Here is a 27,719-nt window from a genome sequence, read left to right as displayed (position 1 = left end):
GCAGACGGAACCTCGAGGGAGGAACCGGCTCTCGGGACCTCACCCGGAACCTGATTCATAAAACAGAGATAATGGTTTTCTACTGTGACAGATTTATCTCAACCGTCACACACACACACTTTTCCTTTGAATGTTCATCTTCCCCCGAAACAGGAGGAAAAGAAAAAAGTGCCATAGAACTGCTGTTTGTTCCTTTTTGGTTCTCGGTGTTTTTACTGCAAAGCATGAAAGCTTGGGTCTGGAGCCGTGGTGGTTGTTCTCCGGTGCTTCGTGGTGCTCGGCCGTGTGGCTGAATGTAAACGTGGACTTGAAGCACTCGGCTGTGAGCCTGCTTCGCTCGGCAGCTTCTTATTCTTCATCTCCACCGTTTCTTTTTGTACATTATATAAATATCGAACAATAAATGTTCCTAACTTGTTGGCTCAGTGATGTTTCAGTCTTTCTGTCTTTTACCTGCACTTTTCTGTTTGTCCCCCATGAAGAGACTGAAAAACATGATGTCCTTATTTACTCCTCCTGAGAGCTGAGGGTACAAACATGCTTTCATTTCAGATGGTGAAAACAGGAAATTTGGTCAAGATCTGGATTTGGTGATTAAAAGTATTTCTAGGACGTGATCTTTATATATTTAACGTTCTGTCACAAATCAAAGAATGGATATTTCACCTGCCTTTAATGTGAACAGTTTGCAATAAATCTCTGTAGAATATGGAATATAGTGATAAATAAGATATATATAAGGTAATGGTCCCAATAAGATGACACCAAACCAGAACAATTCAATCACGTCGTAAACAGGAACCTGGAAAAGAAACATTCACTTGTTGAATTAAGAGAAAAGAGAAGAGTCACAGTCTCTTCATTACTGCACAACTTCAAACACATTCAACTTTTGCAGATTCAAAACAGAAGCAATGTGTTTATGCTCAGTACATGGAATATGTATAATATTAATACAAATATGAAATATATGAATCCTGAAATGCAGAGAGACAGTGAGTTAAAGTTTGATATATAGGCACTGTAGTGGTGATTAACTGAGCCATGGATTATACTGTAAATATACATATACAGTATGAATACAGTTTAACATACACCTGCTAAACGTAAAACATCTCGTCTCCTGTGAGGAACCTAGTGGTAGCATTAGCATTAGCATTAGCATTAGCACGTTGCACTAAACACGTTGCGACATGTACAATTTAAAAAATGTCTCCACATTTTAACAAGATTGTTGCATAAAAGAATAAAACTAAACTATAAAAAAACAAGATAAATATAAATATCAACTTTAAAATTAATGTATTTTCATTTTACAATAACAAGGTCATTTCTTCAGTTAGTCGAATTCAATCTGTCGGACGCAACGTCGTCATAAAATACATGTAAACCAGCGCAGGTCTGTTCACATTCACACAGACATAAAAACAACAACCTGGCAAATAAATAGATTTTACAGTCTAGTGCTCCAGACGTGCACGAGTGCACTGTGCAACATGTTGTGTTCAGAGCCACCGGCGGTAACACAATCACGTTCAGTTCATCAGAGACCTGAACGTGATCGTGAGACAACCGAACGCCGTGAGGCTCCGACTCAGTTACAGCGACGAGGACGAGGAAATAAATAAAGACTGTGACTTTGCAGATGAAGAGTTCAACGTGGTGAGAAAAGGCTTTTATCTGTTAAATCTGTACAGACTCATCTGTGATCGTGTCATCGCTGCCTGGGAATCATTACTTCTACTTTCATTAAAATTACAAGTTAAATGTTCCCTTTATCAAAATAAAACCCTCATGATCTCTGGAATAACAAACTAATTTCATTTTTATGCTTACTTTAGTGACTATGTTAGATAAAACACAAAAAAAACTTTGACATAAGGGATGTTGGATGAGTACTTAGTGGCGGGGGGGGGGGGGGGGGGGGGGGTTCTGACCTGAGTGGTGGTCGTTCACCGGGCAGAACTTTGACACGTCTGTGATCGAGGAAACAAACATTCACCTCAGACACAAACCTGCAGAGAAACGTGAGTTTGTGTTTGTGAGTCAGAGAATCATCACGTCGCAGGTAAAGTCAACGTGAAGGGAATTCATCTAAACTTAAGTTGAAGTCAACACATCTGGCAGCACATGAAGGATTCTGCAAAAACATCCTTAAACAATATAACAACTAAAAGTGAAGGTTTCCACTTCTCATAAATGCTGTTGCATCAAGAGAGGCTGCAGTTCACCTAGAGGGCGCTCACGAGGTCATCCTCACTGACCTGCTTCTGAACCAAAAGGTTGTTTGTTATCTATAACTGTGATTTAAATAAAGAATAGATTTTAGTTTATCAGGTTTGAATGATTGATGATGACGTTAACGTTTTCCCACATTGACACAGAAAGCAAAATGGAGGATATCATAAAGTGTCTCATGATGCGTGACGTCACAAACACAAACAAAAAGGTTGTAACTGTGATTAAAAGAAGTAGATCTGATCTAATTGAACTACATCTATACTACAAACGCTTCAGCTCCATCGGCCTCGTGAGCGCCCCCTACACAACTCAGTAGAAACTCTCTGGAGGTCCCTGTAGCTTTCAACACGTGGACAACACACGAGCAGGCCGAGCGCTGGTCAGACCGTGGACACGTTGTTGTGCGTCGCGGTGGCACTGTGTGTGGCACTGTGTGTGACATTGTGTGTGAGCGCCTGTGTCTCTGAGCCCGGCTGGTCTTTGGGGCTGGACTTGTCCAGAACCGAGATCTGAGTGATGGTGCTGCTCTCAGTGAACAACGTGCGCCGTCGTTTACTGTAGCGCAGGTAATTCTGAGTCTGCCACTTCCAGAACCTCTTCTTCAGCTCCGCCTGCACCTACACACACACACACACACACGCACACGCACAGACACACACAGACACAGACACACAGACACACACACACACACACACAGGATTAAAATTCTGTACTAGACGTTAGTTTTCTGATATATTTTGCATATTATCTACAAACTACATGTATCTGATAAGATTCATTTAGATTTTCTTTTACTTCCCAACACGACAGTTTACCCAGAATGCAGCGGGGACCTACCTCTCCGTTCAGGAAGCAGTAGAGCAGAGCCACACCGAACCCCTGCAGAGCAGAAACAGGTTTAAAAGTGAAACGTGAAAAATTAGGTGGACGACAGAAAACCAGTTGAGACCCATCGCCCCCCCCCCCCCCCAGATGGTTAAATAGTTCTGGCCCAGATGTGGCCCACACCACACAGCACCACACCCCATGTGGTATTAAAGTGACAAATCCCTCAGACCCCGGTCCAGAACCAGAAGAGGTGATCCCTGTTTGAATCAAACTGAATCACAGGTCTGAAAGTTCCAGAATCTCAGACCTCGAACAGGAATCTAAGAAAAGCTCATCACCCAAAATAATCAAAGTAAAATAATAATTAACTGAGGAAGGACACAAACTGTAATTTGATCCAATTACTGAATCAATCAGTGTCATGTACAGGAAGTCGTGGGCTCCAGGAAACAGAAGTGACTTCCTGTGAGTCTCACCTGAAAGGATCCGACCCCGAGCTCGATGAAGAGTCGGGCCTCGGCCCCGGTGGCTTCTGGGAGGAAGGCAAACAGCATGTAGTGCATCCCGAACAGGGGGATGAGAAGAAGAGTGGATTTGGCCAGTCTCCTGAACACACACACACAGACACACACAGACACACACACAGAGAGCAGCCGTGAAGATACAGATGTGTGTGTGCAGGATATCTGTTGTGTGTATTTTTATTGCGCGTCTCACTTGAAGTGACTGGTGTCATTTCCCCCGACGCCCGGAGACCTCAGCTTCTGCACCAGGATCCGGATCACGTTGATGAAGATGATGAAGTTCACCTGCACGACACAAATCCTTCGTGTCAGTCTGTGTGAAGGACCCCTGCCGTTCCTCAGCAGCGCCCCCTGGCTGTACTCACCAGCAGTGAAGCAGTTATCGGAGCTTTAATGATCCACCAGACAACGTCCACGTCTGTGTCGTCCCAGCACCTGAGACACACAATCAGCAGCTGTGACACAAATGAGGCAACACAAAACTACACATCCTCACAGCGTCAGGAGAAGAGAATCTGATCTTTAAATCTGAATCTAAATTCAGGATTGTATTTCTCACGTTCAGAGTTGTCAGTTAAAAACTGTGTTGTGTAATCAACACAATATATTAAACATACAGAGCTATGCTAATTGGCTAATGAATTAATTAATGCATGGACATGGATATTTTTAAATATGTAAAGGGGGCAATGGTTCAATGGATATATTTTATTTATGATTTAGCTTCCCGTTATTATCATAAATTGAATATGAACCTTTTCAAGTATGTTTTAAAATAATGTATTTAATGTGCTAAATAATATTACTCTCATATCCGTCCATTGAAATGTAAGTCTGCAGCCGGTTAGCTTAGCTTAGCACAAAGAATGGAAACCAAAGACTGTAATGCTCCCACTGCACAAAAATTAAAAATATCAAATATCACACGTCCGTCTGTCAAAAGCATTCATGGTAGTTTTATATCGATTGTATTCGAGACACTGTCGTCCATCTTCACTTGAGGTCGTTGTGTTGTTTGTGTGAATCTGCAGGTTCCACTCACCCCTTGTTGTCGTAGAAGTTGCGAGTTAGGATCCAGGCCGATATGATCGTGGTGGGGAGACCTGAGAGAAAAAAGAGAACGAGCCGATCGTTAGAGTCAGAGAGGTTTTTAACGAGAAACGAGCAGAGGAAGAAAGAAAGACAGGAAGCCGACGCCCACCCCAGCCGATGAGGATGTACCACCAGAAGTATTTCTTCTGGAAGACGAAGGTGAGGGCGAGCAGCGTCTGCAGGTACATGCCCTCCACCAGCAGCCAGAAGTAGTTTGCAAGGATGCTGAACTGGAAGAAGGCCACGGCCGATTTACAGGACGTCTGTGGGGGGGAGCAGAAAATACATCAACATAAATCTCATGTTTATCTCATGAGAAGATACAGAAGTAAAACACGTGACAGCAACAGAGCTGGAAATGCTGCTGGTTTTCTGAAGTCAATGAAAGAAACTTTCATTCTTCTTCATCTCCCACAGAGTCCAAACCTCTTCCTCAGCTCCCTGTCCTCTCTAAAAGCTGCTCGGGGGGGAAGTGGATATTTGAGGCTGTTGTCTTTAATCGGTCTTTCTGGGTCGTCTAATCCAAACTGTCTTTATTCTCTGCAAAAACCCTCTGGTTCCCCATGGCCCACCTGAGCCTCCTCTGATCTATTCTTCATTTTCCATCGTCTGTGTTTGTCTCACGTCGACTCTCAATGAGTCACCGTGCGTTCGGTCCCTCGGAGCCACAAGAGGACACGTCACTCCTCGTCTTCACTCCTCTTCTTCACTCCTCTTCTTCACTCCTCTTCTTCACTCCTCTTCTTCACTCCTCTTCTTCACTCATCTTCTTCACTCCTCGTCTTCACTCCGCTTCTTCACACCTCTTCTTCACTCCTTGTCTTCACTCCGCTTCTTCACTCCTCTTCTTCACTCCTCGTCTTCACTCCGCTTCTTCACACCTCTTCTTCACTCCTCTTCTTCACTCCTCTTCTTCACACCTCTTCTTCAATCCTCATCTTCACTCCTCGTTTTCACTCCTCGTCTTCTCTCCTCGTCTTCACTCCTCTTTTTCACACCTCTTCTTCACTCCTCATCTTCACTCCTCGTCTTCACTCCTCTTCTTCACTTCTCATCTTCACTCCTCGTCTTCACTCCTCTTCTTCACTCCGCTTCTTCACCCCTCGTCTTCACTCCTCGTCTTCACTCCTCTTCTTCACTCCTCATCTTCACTCCTCGTCTTCACTCCTCTTCTTCACTCCACTTCTTCACCCCTCGTCTTCACTCCTCGTCTTCACTCCTCTTCTTCACTCCTCATCTTCACTCCTCTTCTTCACTCCGCTTCTTCACTCCTCATCTTCACTCCTCGTCTTCACTCCTCTTCTTCACTCCTCATCTTCACTCCTCTTCTTCACTCCTCGTCTTCACTCCTCTTCTTCACTCCTCATCTTCACTCCTCTTCTTCACTCCTCATCTTCACTCCTCGTCTTCACTCCTCTTCTTCACTCCTCATCTTCACTCCTCTTCTTCACTCCTCTTCTTCACTCCTCGTCTTCACTCCTCTTCTTCACTCCTCGTCTTCACTCCTCTTCTTCACTCCTCATCTTCACTCCTCTTCTTCACTCCTCTTCTTCACTCCTCACTCTCAGCGTCTCAATCCTGTTCTGTGATTACAAACTCCATCGATTTGTCTGAGCTTCAAGTCTAGAAACTAAAAGCAGGTAAATGTTCTGCTCAGTGTCGGTTACAGTATAAAGACAAAGAGTTATCTAATTCTACCTGAGAGGGAGAACAGTCAATTCTTTAAAGAGATTTAAAGTGAAATATTTGAATTTTTACTCCACTAAATTGATCTTGTGAGGCCTTGAATTAATCAGGTTTGAACCCAGCACTTAATAAATATACATGACGTATACTTCTACCTCATTTATCTTCCTTTCTTTGATTGTTTTGCAGTTTTTAGATACAAACTCCAGAAAACCAACGGAGAATGAACATTTTCTGGAGTCGCTCTTTCACGTCTGCAGGACGAGATGGGACTCTTCCTCACCAAAGCATCTTCTACGTGTGTGGCTCCTCTTTTCCATCCAGAGATAATTCTATCCTTCCTTCTGTCGTTCTTTATATTTCATCTGCCAGCTTTCACCAAAACTAGACCCTCCATTAAAAAGCAGAATCCAACTTCCACCTTTTCTTCTTCAGGTCTCATTCAACAACAGCTTATTCACTATTTTCCATCTGATTTCTCAAAGCAGGCTGAAAAAGAGGCTGACGCATTTCTCCTTTGTGGTCGCCCACCACTGGATTTACCTAAGTACCGGACATGAGTCCTCCGGTGGTAAATATAGACACGTTAATGGAGCCGGAGCTTTAACACCTACAGTCGACATGAAGCAGTGGTCCAGGTTCTCATCAGAGAACAGGACGCCGTCCTTAATGAAGACGGCGCTGGCTCTCAGGATGAAGGAGAAGAACAGGTTGATGTGGATGTAGTTTCTGGTGCAGTGGAACTTCCTGTGGAGCAGAAGAAGAAGAGCAGAGTCAGGAAGGAGATGACGTCAGAGGATCAGATGTAGAAGTTAATCTTCAGGTGTTAGAAACATCGTTACCTGAAGACGGTGAAGACAAAGATAGCGGATATGAGTGAGATGAGGGAGGTGGCGTATCCTGCCGTGTAGACCTGCTTGAAGTTGGAGAAGTACGCCGTCTGAAAGTGAAAAGGATCAAACCGCTAATGATTGAGTGCGCCCCCGCAGGTGAAGAGCTGCTATTACATGTATCTGGGACTGTTGATAAACCTGCAGAATATTGGTTCCTGGAGCTTTTGGCACAAAAATGATTGTTTCATAATGTGAACATGTTGCAGACGTATGAATTAATGATTTAATTTAAACACTATGCAGCTTTTCATGAGCAACAGCGCCCCCTGCGGCCACACGTGTAGACGACGTGGTTTTCATGTAACAACTGAACACTGGATATTACCCATGATCCTCGGCTTCCTGATCCAGAGGAGCTGCCGATCTCATTCTGTGTCAGAGGCGTCAATCAAAACGCTTCTCATTCAAGATGAATGTGGTGATGTCATGCCTTGGTGAAATGCATTGTGGGTGTAGTAGAACAATTAACTAAGCATGGTTAACAAACTATTTTGTATTTGGAAAGTAGGTGTTAGAAGCCGTGTCAAGAGACTTTTATGACTTGTATTTACATACACCAAATATTTAATGACTTGAGCTGTTTTATGATCGGAACTGTTTATGACGTGAATACAGTGACACCATTTGTGACTTAATTACCCATCAAAGGAAGGAGTGGATGTCTTCTTATCAGCTGAAGAAACACAAGTGAATCAGCTGCTAATGTTTAGATCCCTCTCCTCCCCCCAAACTATGGAACCAGTCTGGACTGGTTCAGAGGGACAGCCCTAAGTCCTCCTATTTAAGACCTGTGCTTTTGACTGTTCTTCATCTTCACTCAGAGATCCTTAGGACTCTTGGTGTGTTGATCCTTTCTGCAGAAAGCCCTTTATTAAACACGTGTTGATAACTTTGTTGATCCAGCCTCTGGTATCTCCAGATCACATGGGTCTGCTGCACACGGCCGACACTGAGCTTCTCCTGTGGCACCAGCCAATCGATCTCCTCTCTTGAGCAGTAGATTGATGTCTGGAGTGGTGGATTAGCACAAAAGCCGTTGTGTGACCCAGACGGGAACTTGTGATTGTTGTCGTTCTTACGTCGGCCTCAAGCATCAGGCACACACACATCGTCACGTGTTAACACAACACACACAAACGAGTCCTGCATAACACATCCACTAAGCTCTGTTCAAAATTCTTCTTATTTTCAAACTTTCCTGCTGAATATTGGAGATAAACTCTCATTAATCGAGCTGCAGTGCTTCTTTAAATGGATTCTTGTTACACAGTAAATCTTGGTGAAGTTTCTTCTATGAAAGTCCGACATCACCCTGCAGGCCAAGGTTCAAGTTCAGACTTTAACGAGCAGCTTCTGCACTTTGTCCTTTTTTAACCTGTTCGGCAGAAACTTGGTGGAAGTTTCATCCTGGTCGATGTTGGACTGAGGACCAGGAGGTTTCTGTTGGTTTCTCTCGAGTGAAGCGTCTCAACCTCCTCCCACAGACTCTGTGCAACAGAACGTCCACATCTCACTTCCTCCTCCGAGGCTGCTCAGAGTCAGAGTCAGAGTCAGAACACTGAGGACGGCACGTGTAGGGCTGCAAAGGGGCGGAACATGTCCGGTCAATTTTCGGAAACTTGCCATGGGAATATTAAGCTCGGGAATTTGGGAAATTTAAAAAATAAATAAATACACAAATTAAAGAATGAGCAATAAAAAAATATATAATTTCTATTCATTTATCCGTCAATTGTAAAATATTTTTAAAGATGATTCCAACTGTTTCTCTGGCATGGCTGTAGTGTTTTAATACAAGCTTTTTTCTCATCTTATTCTACAGAACATTGCCACGTGCACTATCTCATGTGTGGAGACATTTCACCCCGGCCAATGTAGAAGGAAAGGCTGTGTACATTTGGTAAATACAGTAAGTATAAATATATATTCCCGTATATTCCCTTTAATTCCCATGGAAGTTTCCAACTTTGAATATTCCCGGAACTTTGCAACCCTAGTCACGTGTCAGGAAGTCTTCCCATGAGACTTGTGATGACTTTCCTTCCATTGGAGAAGACGTCTGTGTGAAGGACAGAACCGTCAATCATCTACTTTAAGGTCTGCTTTAAATAACATCTGTAATTAAACCTCAAACCATAATCAGATAATTATGGGCTGGAGCCTTGAGGGTAGTTATTAAAACTTCTTCATAAGAACACAAGTCGTTTTATGCTGGTCACCACGGCAACACGATTCACCTGATGGTTCCTGAAGGATGAGAGGAGTGACACCTCCTCCTCTTGTGTTCACAATCAGATTGAAAAGAAAGTAATGTAACTAGTACACGAGGAACAGTTACAGTTACAGCAGTGACCAGAGAGACAACGTTCATTCAATCATCTGAAGCTTCTACCTCGGGTTCCGTCTCCTCGTCTTCTGCAAACTCACAGGCGTCCTCGTAGGGAGGAAACGCCTCGGACCAGCCGTCCTCAGTGCAGTTCCTGTAGATGTGACCTGACAGACACACAGAAGGACACACACATGAGCCTCTGGACGACAACAATACAGGAGCAACAACAAGGATCTGTGAGGAGGAGAGAAACCTCAACCTGTGAGAAATGAGATGTGGCATCAGTCAGTCAGTCAATCAATCAATCAATCGATCAATCAATCAATCAATCAATCAATCAATGAGTCAGTCAATCAGTCAATCAATCAATCAATCAATCAATCAATCAATCAATGAGTCAGTCAGTCAGTCAGTCAATCATCAATCAATCAATCAGTCAGGTTTAAAAACAATACACCCACATTCATGCAGAAAAAAAACACTATCAACAGAAAGGGAGGAAACAAAGAGAGAAATTTTTGAATGATAAAATAAAAAATCTGAAAGATAAAATGAAATGCTAAAGGTGGAGAAAGTAAGACCAGAGATCAAAGTAGGGTTCTAAAGTAAATAAGTTAATTAGAAAAAAGATAAATCTGTCCGATGTATCAATAAATTATGAAAACATGTTTTGAACAAAGCCGCTAATTTCTACTGAATGATTTTTGTGGAACTTTGGAACAAACTTCTACATTGATGTGGACCCGGGGGCCAGGGGGGCCAGGGGGGCCCCACCCCCAGCCGAACTGACACAGGGCCTCGTTGGGGGGGTTCTGACTGGTAAAATCCAGATTCTCTTTATCTTCCTCATCTGAATCTTCTGGGTTTGTGTGAATGTAACCTGATCAGCTGATGGATGTAACCGAGGCAGCCATGTTCTCCATCTCCTGCCCGGAGTCAGAATGACGCCGCCCGCTCTACCACAGGCACGAGGTCACCGGCTCCTCTCAGCGAGTCACCAGAGGGAGACGGTGGAATCTCAGGTTTGAGCTTCATGGACTGAAACATGCACGTCCGGCTGCTCAGCTCAGCAGAGTGTGGGGGTTTGAGTTGTGGGCGGATTCCTCGGTATCCAGCCGCATTAGCCTCGGTGTGAGGCAGCGCTCGGAGCCCGGGGGCCCGATGCCGCAGCGTCGGTGGGTGAGCGGTTTAGATTTGGATGGAGGTGAGAGGCCGCGGCTCCGGGGAGAGAGCTAGTGCTCAAACCGCCGAGCTTAACAAGCAGCAACTACTCCGTCCTCGTGTTCTCGGCTCTCACTGTGAACTCTTTGATTTTCCAATTCAAGGTTCTTATTCTGCCGGTTGATTCGTCTGCATGAGAACATCGCTGCTGCAGCTCGACTCTGTCTGTGGAGGAGGAGGACGCCACCGAGCGATGAGGTCATCAGCTCGACCTCCGCCTCCTGGATACGTGAACGTTTCACTCGTCCTCTTGAAGAAGGTCTGACTGCAGGACGTTGGTTCTGTATCACACTGTTCACACTCACTACTCTTATGTTGTAGCTGATAAACACTTCACATCAAAGTTATCATCTGTGTTGTTGGTTAATAAATATTTGTGACTTGACTTGATGTCTTACAATTTAATAATGAATAGTTTCTTAAACTCCTTTATATATTTTTTTTAAATACATGATTAAATCTATTATAGGTTTTTCTACAGGGGATCCAGTTAATTATGGTTTTATGCTCGTGATGATCAGTGAAGTTCTTCATTGCCTCTTCATCTGTTTCTGACAACTTGCCAACCAGATGTTTTTCTGTCACTGTTCCTCTCCCAGAATTACTCTTTTCACTCTTTTCAGTAGCATCTGAATAATAATAATAATAATGATGCTATATGAGTATTTGGTTCAGGGGTGCGTGGGTGATCTGGAGCAGGTGGGCGTCCTGTACATGAGATGTTTTAACATAACAACTGAAAGAGAACTTGAGTATTGTGGAAAACTCAAAGCTACCTGTTTTTTGTTTTTTTTATGGCTTTAAAATAAAATTTGAATGCACGCTGCTATTTCCAGGACTTGTGGCCTTAAGTCAGTTATTTACCCACAACCTCAGCGGAGGATCAAACCAGAGAGAGCAGCTCGACTGTTGGCAGAATTACTAATCATCGCTGCTCTGCCTCAAACTGATCCAAGCGTTTCTTCAGATCGCCGCCTCGCAGCTCTACGCCTCCATCGAGCGGCCGAGACGCAGGAAACACGTTCTGCTCTTCGCTTATGAATAATGTTCAGAAAAGTGTTTGTACAGAACAGAAAGTCACCGAGTCGACCTCACGTCATCGTTTCATCCTCCAGGACATTTGATTCAATTCCTATGATATCACGAGAATGAGGTAATGTGCACGGCTCAACTGTCAGAGGAGTTTCACTATTATACAAATGAATATGGTGTTTGTGTGTTTGTGAATAACGAGAGAGATTAATCAGTTGCAAGATATGAAAACATATATTTTACAAAATATAATGAAACAAATGTATTCAGGTTCTTTATAATCGGTTGTATTTGTGTTTTCTTTTTATTTATAGTTATTTTAAGTTTGTGGTTAAACTGTAAAATATCAAACCTCGATTCTCCCGATTCTCACATGTCCAATTAATATCTGTACTTCAAAAATCCTCACATGTCCGGTTCCACTTCTTATTTCAAACAGACGGTGGTCAGTGATTTACCTTGGTTGTTGGCGAACAGCTGGGACACGTTGGCACAGGAGACGCTCACCACCTGTCCCACCGCCGCTCGGGACCAGCACCGGATGTCGTCCCACACTGTGGGACAACCTGAGAGAAGACCACAGCGTTTATCACAGGTTAGCAGGAGACACCAGAGGAGCCTCGTGTCCCCCGGCCACCAGGGTTCATGTCAAACTGCTGAAGAACAAACCAAACCAGGCACAGGAGGGAATCTTATTCTGACTGATCTCCATCTTAAACTCCATCATGGACTTTGAACTGAGAACATGTTGTGAACTCCTGCTGGGGTGCTTGTCAGCCAGTAACGAGGAGCCTCTCGTCTCTCGCTGCCTCCACGACGCCTCGCACATCAAAGCCACTCGGCCCCGTGTCAATTAGAACCCACCAGCTCTCATTCTTAATGCAGCGGCTCTGGACTCGGCTGCAGGTTCTGCTGGTGGAGCCGGGCCGAGGCAAACGTCTCGCCGGCTGACGGAGGGGACGCTCAACTCGCCTTCGTGTTGGTGCTCAGGCCTCTTATCACGGCTGCTGTTTGTTCACTGGGGCTCAGATAACAGCTCCATGAGAGCGTGGACTGAACAGGGCCCGCGGCATGTGACCGGGCTAATGGCCCCAGGTAAAGAAAAAGAGCGTTGTGGTGTAAAAGGGCACGGAGCCCGTTGTTTGAATCCCAGCGTGTGAACAGGGCTCTGCAGGAAGCTTCAGTAAGTTCCACATTAGGGGCCAATTAAAGCCGAGCTGGTGACACTGAGTGGATTAGTGCCTCACCACACCACAAAGCCTGGGTTCATTCCTCCGGCTCTTAATGAATATTCCCCCCCGGGTCCCGGTGCTCCCGGAGGATCGATGGAGTGTGTGTCAGCCCGTTATGCAAGATTCTTAAACAGCATCATTATGTTCACACACGCACCGACGCCCCCGTGACGCACAGCCGCACACACACCGAGGCCGGTGGCGCCGCATGTTCTTATCTGTTCATCGGTTCAAAGAAGATTACCCACAATGCTCGACCTCCAGTGGCTTCAGACATTATCTGATGAGATGTGGACGTGAGACGCACCCCCCCCCCCCCCATTTGACACCTTTCACACCTGTGGTTCCTCTTCCGACTCAATGGAGTGAAACTGACCTCCACCTCAAGAAGGTCAGGTAAAACACCTCTACAGCCGTCATCAGTGTTTCACTCCTCCTCCGGCTGCAGCTTCTCTTCTCCTCGAGTATTAGAGGAGGAGAGGAGGCTCCTCTGGGACCTGGGCCACAACGTCGGCCCTCTTAATAAACACTGCTGTGTGATAAGGGAGAAGCAGCGAGGACGAGCAGCCAGAGCAGCCAGAGCAGCCAGAGGGAAGATGATGAAACGGACAAAGAGCTTCATCAGTGATTCAGGACGGGGGGGGGGTTGTAGTTTGCTTGTGGGATTATAGGGAAACATAAAGTTTGCTCAATGATGTGTTTAGACTGAGACGTCTCTACTCCCCGGACGTTTGAATCTAATCTTCCTCCTGCTCCGCTCATCCAAACTCGTACATCTCCTTCCAATCGAGAGAAACAGGCAACAGACAAGAAGTGGAGCAGAAATGAGAATATTTTCCTTAGAGATATGAAGAAGAACTTGTATAACTGTAGTTTAAGAGTTAAATTACAGTCGTCCACTCGTCTGAAAACTGGATTTCCACCATATCAACCTGGGTTGTGGTCTAAAGATATTCTGTTGTACATAGAAGCAGAGACTTGTTGGTCTTCACTGACCTATGTTCATTCCATCTGTAAGTGGTCAAAACATAGGCACTTAAAATATTAATTTCGGGAGGTTCAAAAGAAAAAATAAAGAGATTATGTAGTATATAATAAATAAAGAATATAAAGCAGTTGTCTTATGATCTGAATTCGATATAAGATTAAAACACTGGAACCTCCTAATATTGAATCAATTACCAACACGGTTTATTAATTTAATGTAAATACATTTACAGACCAACCATTTCACCAATTCAATTGATTGTAACTTTTCCCCTCTGGTATTTAGTTGGTTTAATTACTTATGAAGATGATGATTGTGAGAAACACACAAACACACACACACACACATTCATACACACACACACACACTACCCTCTGTTCATCCACTCGTGTGTTACATCCTCATTTCCTCTCTCTGACTTCCCATGATCCTCTCTGGTGGCGTTTCCTGCCGGCTGGAAAATGTGAAGCTAATTAACCCGAAGCGGGTGATAGATCTGCCCCCCCGCCCTGTCCACTCATGCTAAAGACAGTGGTGACCTGTTCATGCTGCGAAACCTCTCAACAGCCAAATACAACCACATTGACAAACTCTCTCTCTATTTATATAACTCTAAATCTATTCATGTCTCAGTTTTGGACGTTACTCATGTGAAGCTTGGTCATTTCCCAAATCACAGTTTCCTGAGGCTCGTTAAGATAAAAACTGTGGAAATTTAAAAGGTGCCAATGAGTTTTGATAGATAGAGATTTAGTGTGTTACCCTCTGTCAACAGTAAGCTAACACATTCAGGTTCATGCTACACAGGTTGTATTGACTGATAGTGTTATTGAAGGTTTTATCTTTAATGCTTCTGTTTATTGTCCCCTATATGCTTCATAGTAATTTCCCAGGTATCCAATGCTACTTCCCTCTATGTCCTGAGCCCTCTGCTATCATTTAAGTGCTTTTCCTTATTCAAACACCAAATTGTTCTCCTACGAACAATATCAGCTGTTCTGTGAATTTGATAAGACGGGCCAACTGTTCAAACTGGGAAATCTTGTGTTGACTGTTCGGCTAAAGTCACCTTCAGAAACATGGCAGAGGCAGGATGAGGAAATGTGGAATCGGAGGAAGGATTAGAGGATTTTAGAAGTTGAGTAAATCCTCTGGAGACCAATCAGATGAGATGTGAGACAGTTCCTCGTGGACACAAACCCGTGTGTCGCTCTGCAGGACAGTTTGTTACAGACGCTGGTTTACTGACTGAATAAATAAAGGAAAACTGAGCGATAACACTTATCTCCTCCGGCTTCTTCTACAAGGAAACTGGTGTAAACTGAGATTATACTGGTCCCACAGCTGTGATGTTAGAAGCAGCCCAGTAAAAATCAAAGCTCTCCAGATGTGAAGTGACAGAACTGGACTCTGGACGATGTTTAACCTGCAAACATCTGGAGCTCCTGGAAAATGGAATTCATTTAACAGCAGCTAGAAAAACGAATATTTAATGAGCTGTTTTTTAAATATCCTTAGAGACATAATGTCACGTGGGTTGAATCCTGTTTTCTCCTCAGATTCATTGAACGTCACTTTGGTCAGTCCGGGTTTGAACTGACTGGTACCTGCAGCTTCAGATGGCTCCTGTCACTGGACAGATTAAACCAGTACAAACAGCAGTGGTGGGAAGAGACCGTCCCACTGAGCCGCAGACGAGAGCGTCGCTCTACTGAACCGGTCAAACAAGGCTTCAGAACCAGATCCTTCATGTTTCTGGTGAAACCAACACGTTTCCTGAAGGTCGTCGATGATTCGATCGGAGCCACTGAGCAGAAGAGGGACGAGGCCGGGCCGACCAATCAGAGCCTTCACACCAGACGGCTCCTCACCTGATTAGTTCCCCTGATTGTTTTGCCCGTTGTGCCGAGCGAAGGCCGGTAATTTGATAAGAGGAAGCGAATGGGCTCGTTAGGCTGTGGATTAAAGAGCAGTGAGGCTCGGCTGCAGGGAGGCAGCTGCTCAGGTGTGAGCTGGAGCTTCAGTAATGATGCATGGACGTAACGTGGAAACACATCTCACCTCCATCAGAGTCACTGTGACCAAAGTTTGGAGCTCGGCTTATCACACAGAGCCGGCCCTGGTGCCTCTAACACTGTGGATCAAGGTGAATCAGCACCTGCCTTCAGGCTTCTGTGGATTTTAATCTTTTGCGCACACACAACTTCTGTCAGACTGAGATTTAATCTTTAAGAAATGTTCTAAAGCAGAATAAACAATGTTGATGGATTTAGTCTTTATCCATAAATGTGATTCTGAGAGTTTTCCTGCAGCGTGGGATCAGTGGAGTATTCCCTGAGGCCTGAACCAGAGCTTGTTCATGATTCTCCTTTAATGAGGAACCTTCAGCAGAAATCAATGTCCTGGACGCGGGCGCTCACAGATTTTCCTTTCACTCGTATTAACACCTTGTGAAGCAGGTGAGGAAGAGGAGGATGGACAGAGATCCTTCAACTTGTGGTGAATTGAACTCAAATGTGTGAATCTACTCTACAAGGTCAACAGGGACATTTTAGATGTGTTACATTTAAATGAGTCAGGTCCTGAAAAGGCCTCAATCTCCGTTCTAACCTGAAAACTCATTTATGAACATCTGTAATTTAACAGCTTCCCAAGGGGTCTCGAACTCATCATGGAGTTTCAATGATGGAGGAGATTCTGAAAGAAATGTTTTTATGTCAAATCCTTTGGCAAAACCTTCATTTTACATTAACTCTAAACCAAAGTTGTGCTGTGACACTGAAGGTTGAGCTTGAGGGGACCTGACATTTGTCCCACCAGTGTCTGTAAACAGGTCACAGGTCAGAGGTCACAGGTCTCTGTTGCCACAACACAATGTAGACGAGGGCTGACCTGTTCTGCTGGAGTGGTTCCTCTCCTCCTGTCTGAGGATCTGGTTGCATTGCTCCTCAGCTCTCATGTGCTGGGCCACCAGGGCGCAGTCTGGGTGAATGGCCTCCGTCTGCAGAACAGAGACCGAGACAGAGACAGAGACAGAGACAGAGACAGAGACAGAGTCAGAGACAGAGACAGAGACAGAGTCAGAGACAGAGTCAGAGACAGAGACAGAATCAGAGACAGAGACAGAGACAGAGACAGAGACAGAATCAGAGACAGAGACAGAGTCAGAGACAGAGTCAGAGTCAGAGACAGAGACAGAGACAGAGACAGAGACAGAGACAGAGACAGAGTCAGAGACAGAGACAGAATCAGAGACAGAGACAGAGACAGAGACAGAGACAGAGACAGAATCAGAGACAGAGACAGAGTCAGAGACAGAGACAGAGACAGAGTCAGAGACAGAGACAGAGTCAGAGACAGAGACAGAGACAGAGACAGAGTCAGAGACAGAGACAGAGACAGAGTCAGAGACAGAGACAGAATCAGAGACAGAGACAGAGACAGAGACAGAATCAGAGACAGAGTCAGAGACAGAGACAGAATCAGAGACAGAGACAGAGACAGAGACAGAGACAGAGACAGAATCAGAGACAGAGACAGAGTCAGAGACAGAGACAGAGACAGAGTCAGAGACAGAGACAGAGTCAGAGACAGAGACAGAGACAGAGTCAGAGACAGAGACAGAGACAGAGTCAGAGACAGAGACAGAATCAGAGACAGAGACAGAGACAGAGACAGAGACAGAGACAGAATCAGAGACAGAGACAGAGTCAGAGACAGAGACAGAGACAGAGTCAGAGACAGAATCAGAGACAGAGTCAGAGACAGAGACAGAATCAGAGACAGAGACAGAGACAGAGACAGAGACAGAATCAGAGACAGAGACAGAGTCAGAGACAGAGACAGAATCAGAGACAGAGACAGAGACAGAGACAGAGACAGAGACAGAATCAGAGACAGAGACAGAGTCAGAGACAGAGACAGAGACAGAGACAGAATCAGAGACAGAGTCAGAGTCAGAGACAGAGACAGAGTCAGAGACAGAGACAGAGACAGAGACAGAGACAGAGACAGAATCAGAGACAGAGTCAGAGACAGAGACAGAGTCAGAGACAGAGACAGAGACAGAGACAGAGTCAGAGACAGAGACAGAGTCAAAGACAGAGACAGAGACAGAGACAGAGACAGAGACAGAGACAGAGACAGAGTCAAAGACAGAGACAGAGACAGAGACAGAGTCAGAGACAGAGACAGAGACAGAGACAGAGACAGAGACAGAGTCAAAGACAGAGACAGAGACAGAGACAGAGACAGAGACAGAGACAGAGACAGAGACAGAGTCAGAGACAGAGACAGAGTCAAAGACAGAGACAGAGACAGAGACAGAGTCAGAGACAGAGACAGAGACAGAGACAGAGACAGAGACAGAGACAGAGACAGAGACAGAGACAGAGACAGAGTCAGAGACAGAGACAGAGACAGAGACAGAGACAGAGACAGAGTCAGAGACAGAGACAGAGACAGAGACAGAGACAGAGACAGAGACAGATTGTCAACATCGCTCAGTTGCACATGAAAACACAGAGCCAGGGCTTCATTCATTCCTTTAACCCCCCCCCTCCAGTGATGAACCGGCAGGAGGAGCAGGAGGAGCAGGAGGAGCAGGAGGAGCAGGAGGAGAAGGAGGCCTGAAACCATCTTAGACGATGAAAACACTCAGGACATATAACACATGAACCCTGGTGCCAAATTAAATCTGTGCTCAATCTATTGTATAAAGAACACACTCCCTCGTTTCTTTATGGGCCGTCTCTGGTTTGAACTGTGGTGAGCGTGGTCCTCTACCTGCAGGACAGATGGCAGCTCTGCAGGAGGAGAGCGTGACATGTGACCTCCGAGAGGAGACGCTCGCTGCTGCTGGACACAAACACCTCCCGGCCTGGTGGAGGACGATTTCCACTGCAGCTGTCCACGTGTCTGTGACTATATCAGTGATTCTGTGAGAAATACAGTTAAACCTTCTCCGACCTTGTGCCTGCTCTTTACCTGGTGCCTGGTGTTTCTGCATCAACTCTGAGAGAAGGTGAACGGCCTGAAGGCGTTCCAGAGTCAAGTGTGTTCTGAGCTGTGTCACCTCCACCAGCACCAAACACCATATGAAGAAAGAAGCCCTTCTTCTACTTCCTGCTGAATGTATTTGATAAATCACTTTAGATAAGATGAGGTTGTTGAAATCTCTGATGGGACGTATCTGTGGCCTGATCTTCCATCTTTAGCTCTAATACAAACGAGCATTCAGGAACCTACAGGACTTCCAGAGGCGTCTGCTCTTTGCAAACACGTATTTGTGAAAGGTGCCGGTTCCACAATCTGTTATGTGCACGCAAGTTATTGTGAAGCTGCGCCTTGAAGCAGGTTATTCCCAGATGCTAATCTCCTTATTTACCCCCCCCCCCCCCTTAGTGTTTAGACCTGGAGAGGCAGCATGACTGAAACCAGTAGAAAACTAAAAGAATAGAAGAAGAAAGGGATGAAAATGAATTTGTTGAGCATGTTGTGTTTGTTTTTGTGGCGGTTACGACTCTCAGGTTGGGATCTGCTCACATCACAGTGAATTAACACACAATCATCTTCTTTGAGTGGACGGTCCTAACCTAAACCACCTGATATGAGTGTTTACTGTAAAGAGAGTCAATATTTCCACTGTGTGTATTTAAACACCCGAGTTTGTGTAGATGAAAACGTCAAACTGGTGACGCAGCGTCAACAGAGACACAAACCAGTAGAGACAGATCTGCTCTGCTGGTTTATGGAACAGATCTCTTTTATACAAGCGGGACGGGAGCAGGACGTTTAGAGGCCACACAACACGTTGGAGTTCTAAAGATGTGACGACACTTCAGACATTGCTCAACAACTGCTACGACAAATGTGTGAGGATCATAATCACTGTCTGGACGCGGTCAGGTGGTTTCTTCTGATGAATGAAGATCTGTGTTTATTAACAGCAGCCGAGGAGACAGGAGGGGACGGGGGTGAAACACATTTTTACTTATTTATCATTAATTAATTCTGGGCGCCAGTCAGCTCGGGCCACCAGGTCAGTGCCGTGTGTGTGTGTGTGTGTGTGTGTGTGTGTGTGTTTGTGTGTGTGTCCTGGTATGAGACATGTCAGACTGTGCATCTGTTTTCTAACTTATTTCCAAATGGAGCACTGTAATAAATAAAAGAAGCAAAAACAACAACAGGTCAGCAGATAGAGGAGGAGGAGAGACGAGAGCAAGGGGGGGGGGGTTTGATATTTTGGACATTTCTGATCTCAGAGCAGTTTCAGTCCCTATCTGACGTGCTACATTCACAATAATGATGGAGCAGACAACTGGTCAAATTTTATAGAAAATCTCTGAAGACCTGAGGCGAATAAAACAATTTCTCATTCCTTTCATTTCCGGACAAACTGAAATCCTGTTTAACTTCTGTCGCTCGTTATTTGATAAACGATCAATTCACCAGCTGGTGCAGGAGAAGCTCATCACATTTCCTCTCTCCTCTCCGCTCGCCCTGACAGGTGATGTTAAGGTTTAGCGGCTTGTTGAGGAGGCGGGGGGGCGGGGGGGGACAAGTCGCCTCAGGCTGGAGCTGCAGGTGCTGCTATGAAACGTGTCCGAGTCCGGTTTTATGAAACTGATAATCTATAATCAACTCTCCTGAAAATACAATTTTATTTATGTTAAAGTTTATTTTTCTACACGATCATCTTCCTAAACTACCTGATATGTATGTATAATTACTGTCAAGATAGTCAATATTTACACTGTGTGTATTTATTTATTCATTTTTCTACACATATACAATACATGTATTGTTATATAAATATTATAGTTACAAGTTACTAAGAAGATTAATATTTGACATGATGCTACATGATGATGTTACACAGCTGTGTGTAAACCAGTTCAAGTAGCTGCTCTGTCACCGAGAACAGTGAAGTGCTGCTCACACACTGATAAATATTAATACAAATAAAATGTTTTACTTTAATCCACATTGGACTTTGTGGTAAAAACACAACATTTCAGTCTGAATGTTGTTTATTGAAATGTTTCGACTCCGGAGCTTCTGTAAAAATCCGCCCTGTGGATTTCTTTCACAACAAATGTAACGGTTGACATTTGCTTAACAGATTTTTCACAAAACATTTCCAAACTGCTAAATTATTATTACGTGGACATAGAGATGGAGACCTTTTAGACAAATTGAATAACAGTTCATCAACTCTTTGCCCAAAGTGGTCGGACGTAAATGTCAAATCCCCAAAGTTCAGCTGTTTGACCTGAATCTGAATTTAATGGAGGTTTTGTAAACATGTGATTTCAGCTGTTGATAGAGATGAAAAGGGAAACTTATAAAAGTTTCATTCGTCTATTCACACAAGCGGTCACGTGATATAATGGATGGTTTTTCAAATGGCCTCTAAAAGTCACTGGTAAATAAATTCTTTGACGGGAACTTGTAAACATTGTTTTATTCCTGGTTTTTCAGTTTCTAATTCACCGTCATGATAGAACCCACAACCCTTCCCTAACCCGAACCTAACACAATATGAAAGAGCTGTTAGATGACTGCAATGATCCTCTGATGATATTTATACACAATCCTTTGCGGTCACATTTAAGAAACGACAACAGACAGATTTTAACGACAGGCTTGAAAACTCGATGTTAACATTCATGTGGAGACACTTGCGGTTCCTGAGTTTGTTGGTGCAGTACCATGCACCACCACCAAAAACAGGAATCGAACACAACACCACATCACGACTACAGGTCCCCGGGGATCATTTAAAGACGATGAGTAGTAACGTGTCAATCGTTGAACAAATCCCAGCAACACAACTCTGCAGTCACACACCCACACACACAACTCCTGCATTACTTATGTGTAATTACCGTGACCCCGCGGGTCAATGAGTGAGTCTCTGATGGAAGCAGTTAATAAAGGATCCACGTCCCAATAACGATTCACTGGAATAAAGGAGGAATCATTATCCTCTGTATTGATTTACATGACAAACGTGCCAATATATGAATTAATGCTTCTTCTTGCTGCTGTTTGGTCCAAAGGCTGCAGAGACAAGCCAGTGTCCAAAATGTTCTCTTATATTTAACAAATGTTTCATTTATCAGCAGATTTTTCTCATCACGACACTAAAAACCCCTCAGAACCAAAGTCTAGTGTCTGGAAGCCAGAGCATCGAAGCCACGTCCGTCCACCTCACAGACTATTAGGTTTAAAAACAATAATGAAGCATTGATCTGCAGGGATTTGACAACACTCAAGACAAATTATCTGTCAGAGAGGAAATTATGAAAACAAAATCCGCACTCTTCAGACAAACATCAGGGCAGCAGGTCGGTGAAGACAGGAAGCAGCTGCACAAACACGTCCCCCGGGTTTTCATTCACATCAATTTATTTATTCACCAATTTTCTCACAAGATCCATAAATCGTTTTTACAATGAGGCCGGGATCGAAAACCACCAAGTGTGAATCACTACAGCGTTTTAAGTGTTTTTAATTTTATTGACTGAAGTCCTCAGCCTCTGTAAACACAACCAGACACTACAGATAAGATAAGATAAGATAAGATAAGATAAGATAAGATAAGATAAGATAAGATAAGATAATCCTTTATCAGAGCTGATGGAACTCAACATTTGATATTATAGTTTAATAAAAACCCTCTGGATGGATTAATGCTGCAGTTCAGCATCTGATGCAAACACTGTGATACTTTCATCAGACAGCTGTTTCCATTATTGTACATGTACATGTCCCCATCAAATCAAACCATAATACATAAAACTCTCCATTATAAGCTGCTTTATGGGTTTACTGGGAATATGAATGTATTCTCCTCCCACTTGATCAATTTTAATGTCACAGAAACTCACAATATAATTAAAGTATAAATATACAAGTGCAAATTAAGCCAGAACATCAGCCTCTACTGGGGCTTGAATAATTCCAGAGTATTATTGTACCAGTACACAAGTATCTGTACAGCGAGCCATGAGCACAAGCAGAAAAATATATACACATGGATTTTAAATATTGTGTTTTAAAGGATGTGATTCATCTTTAACAAATTTAGAATCTCTATATTATTGAGTATAGTTTTAATTAATGCTGTTTAAATATTTACAGTATTCTCACATTAATCTGTTAATCTCAACATCGTATAACACTCGATTCCCATCAGTCCTTTGAAATGAATAATTCAGACTGATAGAAATAACCATTATGAAGGATCCACTGGTTCACTGGGAGCGCTGGTCGCAGACTCACCGGTTCCCAGCAGAGCAGCAGCTGCAGCAACAGACTCAGGTGAAGCGCAGAGACCGAACCTCTGGTCCTCATGATGTCCTCCGGCTCCTCACAGACGCGTTCACTTGGAGAAGTGCGCACGGAGAAGTCTCAGTGTCCGCGAGGTTTCAATCAGTGATTTATATCAAACCAATCATTTCCTTCTTCAATGTCCACAGCTGGAAACTCTGCCCTGAAGCGAGCCGCTCGCTGGACCACTGTGCCGAGGTGTCTCACCGCCAGCGGGCAGGAGACCGTCCGCATTACGCGCGGAGGAGCCACGACTCGAGTGCGCCAAACAAGGTGCGCGCTCCTCCCCCTGAAGAGAAGGAGCAGCCCTCAAACTGCAGAGAGACCCGGACTGACTCCGAACTCCTGAGATCATCAGTGTCTGACAGGAGGTTCCGTGTCCGAGAGACAAACAGGTAATACATCAACCTGCGTGTTATCACCAGGAATCCAGAGCATCTCCCTATGATGTGTGGCTGAAAGCTCCTGGTTCCAAACCGGACTGGAAATCTATACACTTAATCTGAGTCCAAGTGAAATGATTCCATTGAGACATTCTAAAGGTTTCCACGACACCACCTTGATCCTGGACCACCAAAATCGAATCCCTTCATCCTGGAGTCCAACTGGATGTTGGGACGAGGTCTGAAGAACTTCCCTCAAGGCGTCCTTCAGATATCTGTTCACCAGGACGGGACATTTGGGACAGACAACCATTTATCCTAAATCTATTAACATGTGTGTTCTCCCTAATGTTGACACAGAAATTATTTTCATCAAACCAGAGAAAGCTTCTGGATCCAAAGCTCAGAAAACCTTCACGCTCAATTTCTACTAACGACATTTTCTCACTGACTGTTGAGATAAACAACGAGAATAAATATAATTAACTTCTGAAACATCTGGATCACAAAGACGTTTTTTGTTCCACAGAAACACAACTTTGATTTCACTGATGACAAGGTGAATTATTAAAAAATCAATCTGACGGATTTAACACTTTGTGGGTTTGCAGCTTCTCTGAGCTGACAAGTCATAAACAATCATAATGGATCCTACCATGATGTCACTATATTGATGACTGTAAACACAACCATCATGTGGGGACCGGACTGTGTCTCTACTCAGGAAACAGCTGGAGTAAACAAGGGTGACAGCAGCTGTGTGTGTGTGTGTGTATGTGTGTGTGTGTGTGTGTGTGTGTGTGTGTGTGTGAGTGTGTGTGTTGGCACCTTGCTGAGGTTAATCGTCTTTGACTTTCAAGCAGAAGCTGAAGTTCCTGCAGACGACAGCACCTGAGAGCTGAGGAGGGTCAACCTCATCAACAACCACTGCACACAGCTAACAGCTGTTAGCCAAAAAGCTAACAGGTGTGTACAGGTGTGTTGATGGCCCCTGTGCTGATTGGTAGGACTCCCCCCCATCCCCCCCACATGTCAACTGCTGCAGCCAATCATGCAAACCCCTGCTGAGTAAATGGACAGGAAGTTATCGTCAGTGTGTGTGTGTATGTAAAGATGACGTGTGTTTACATGAGTGGACAACAGTCAATCTCCCTGTGGTGATCTTTGTAAACATTCGACATGTGAAGATTCAGGATCTGTCAGCGAGGGACGAGGCCGAGGAGCCGGAAGCTTCTGGTTTCCGTTCTGTAGTTTGACCACAAGATCGTGTTTGGCTTGTTTGTGAAGAGCAAGAGAGACAAGATGAAATATCTCAAGACTCAAATGGAAAACGTAAAACCACGAAAAACCAAATTCAACTGGAAACAACATCATTCTCATGGTGTGTTTAAATGATATCCTCTGATATCCTCCAAGTAACTAATGACCCCCTGGAGGTGTGAGACACTTCAGGGACATGTTGGACATCCAGGAGGTGTGAGACACTTCAGGGACATGTTGGACGTCCAGGAGGTGTGAGACACTTCAGGGACACTGTGGATCCAGCTGCAGGAGGTGTGAGACACTTCAGGGACATGTTGGATCCAGCTGCAGGAGAATCAATGTGAAAGTGAAGTCCTCACAGGTGCAGCAGAACAGTTTGTGTGACTTTGGATGTGTTTGACTTTGTCTCAGGATCAAACTGTCCTCTATGTCTCTGTCCCTGTCCCGGGTCAACTCTCATTAAATCCACACTTCATTTGATTATCACCACGAACCTGCGGAGCTGGTGTTTGATTTCTTCATGAACAGAATGAATCAGAGCTCAATGTCTGTGTCTCCTGAAGGTTCGTGGACCAAATGGAGGAAGTTCCTCTGGAAACTGAGTTGTACAGTAAAGCAGGTCGAAATCAGACGACCTCTGACCTCTGACCTGGACCTCTGCCTCTCAACTGGAGCCGCAGTCGACCTCCTCCATGTTTGTCCTCCTCTGTTCCTTCGTGGATTGGCTCTGGCCTGGGAGCAGCATTCCTCTGCACAGTGTGTTTGTGTGAGTGTGTGTTGTCTCGGCCGGACGCCTGCTGTGTGCAGCTGCATGTCCCCGACGGCTCACAGGGACGCAGCGAGGACAGAGGACAGAGGAAACCGACGGGACAGACTCGTCCACGTGTGTCACGTATCAACTCGTCACCTCAGGACTTCAGCATGTCTCACATCTGAGAACGAGACAAAGTCAAAAGAAAAGTCACAACCAATCAGTTAATGTCCACGGAGAAAGCACGTTTCTTTTTTTATGGCTTTTCCATTTCATGATATTCTCCAAATGAAGCTTGAACCTGAATCGGAGCAGAAATCTATAAAGTCTGGACATAAGGAATATAGAAGAGGAGCCTGTGGTGTCCTGTCATTTTAGTTTGTTAATTTCAGTCTCATCAGTGTATTTTCTGTTTCCTGTTTTATTTTGTAGTATCTGTCCCTTGTGTGTGGTTTCTATCTTAACTTCCTTTCTGTGATTGTCTTCCCAGTCCTCATGTGTTTCACCTGTGGTTAATTGCTCCTGCCTTCCCTCTTGTGTCTATTTAAGCCTCCCCAGGCCCTTTGTCGGTTTGTACTCGTTGTTGTGTTACTCGTTTCTACACGTAGTCGTCTATAGGTTTGTTTTGTACTGCTGTCTCGACCAGCTTCTCCTGCTTCCTTGTTCTCTGTGCGCCCTGTCGCCAGAAGTTTTCCTGTTAGTGTTAGTTTGTTTTTGTCTTGTTAAAGACCTTTTTTGTATATTAAATCCCTTTTTGTTATAACCTCTGCATCCTGGGTCCATCTCCTCCATCAAACCGTAACAGAGCCAAATGATCTGGAACGCCCCCTGGTGGTTGGCTGCAGTATAAGATCAAACCCAGCCTCCTCCATGTTAGGGATTTAGAAACAGAGAGAGAAACTTTGAATGTTCACTGTCCACCTGCTCCTTCACAGATCAGGGATCTGCTCTGTGACTGTAAAGACAGATGCACCAAATCTCATGGTGATCACTCAGGATTTTAGAAACATCAACCTGCTGGTGATGAACCTTCAGGGGATCATCATGCAGGGACCCTGAACGCATCCTTCACACTCTGCTGATCGAAGCTTGTGCCTGACGAGGAGTTTGAGGATTATTTTCACTTGCAGCTGAGGTCCTGTGTTTTGCAGAGAGTCTATACGCGTGGAACCAGCTGTGTCCAGATGTTCAGCCCAGGGAAACATGACGCTGACATGTGATGGAGCTGCAGCGAGTTGCTGAGCAGCTCTGACCTACAACCTGGAGGAGACCCAGCAGAGGAGCCTCTTTCTTTTCCTTCACAATAAAAGCCTCCTGCTTGTTAATCAGTTTGCACAACGTGACCTTTACCCACAGACGTGTGCACCACACACGTCCATCACCTGCATGTCCACTTGTCTCTGTTGTCTCTATGCAGGGAAGGCTCGCCCCCCCCCCCCTCCTGACTGCAGAGAGAGATCTCTGCTGCTGATGACGCCTGCGACTGACGAGCCACTGACACTCGGGAGGCGATAACCTTCAGTCTCCCCTCTGGAATTCACCAGGAGACAATTTATGAAGAGGATTTGAATTATAATAAACTGAAAGTCATGCTTATGTAACATTTAATACTTTCTGCTTCCGTTAAGCCAGACTGACTTTCAAATAGCCTCACAGTGTGTAATGATTTCACTGGAGGACACTTTGAACTAATCTTAATCTTTGCCATCGTCTCATTTGTTGCTTTGTCTCTTATTAACTTCATGTTTGGTTCTGGTGAGGATTCAGTGTTTTGTTTCACTAATGAGTCTCCATAAGTGTTATTGTTATGCAACAGTATTAAAAAAAAGAAATAAAATATTAACATTTATACATTTAAACCCTTACTGATTGAACGTGTTATTAACTGACCCTCAGAGAAGAGCTTGGTGAAAGGAGATG

General features: G+C 44.5%; 1 protein-coding gene across 1 annotated transcript; it reads right to left on the bottom strand.

Moving 5' to 3' along the window:
• Nucleotides 1-1,926: 1,926 nt before the first annotated feature.
• ghrhrb (growth hormone releasing hormone receptor b) lies at nt 1,927-24,210 on the bottom strand. The gene is made up of 13 exons (XM_062394680.1): nt 23,355-24,210; nt 16,959-17,067; nt 12,305-12,412; nt 9,657-9,757; nt 7,214-7,311; nt 6,986-7,118; nt 4,795-4,948; nt 4,636-4,696; nt 3,959-4,028; nt 3,787-3,878; nt 3,546-3,675; nt 3,079-3,120; nt 1,927-2,858 (listed from the first exon to the last, which is right to left on the bottom strand). Exons 1-13 carry the CDS (start codon nt 23,424-23,426, stop codon nt 2,622-2,624), a joined length of 1,407 nt encoding a protein of 468 aa, XP_062250664.1. The 5' UTR covers nt 23,427-24,210; the 3' UTR covers nt 1,927-2,621.
• Nucleotides 24,211-27,719: the final 3,509 nt, after the last annotated feature.

This window comes from Platichthys flesus, chromosome 9, assembly GCF_949316205.1.
Source record: "Platichthys flesus chromosome 9, fPlaFle2.1, whole genome shotgun sequence".
Taxonomy (NCBI): Eukaryota; Metazoa; Chordata; class Actinopteri; order Pleuronectiformes; family Pleuronectidae; genus Platichthys; species Platichthys flesus.
This window is presented reverse-complemented; position numbering and strand designations above follow the sequence as displayed.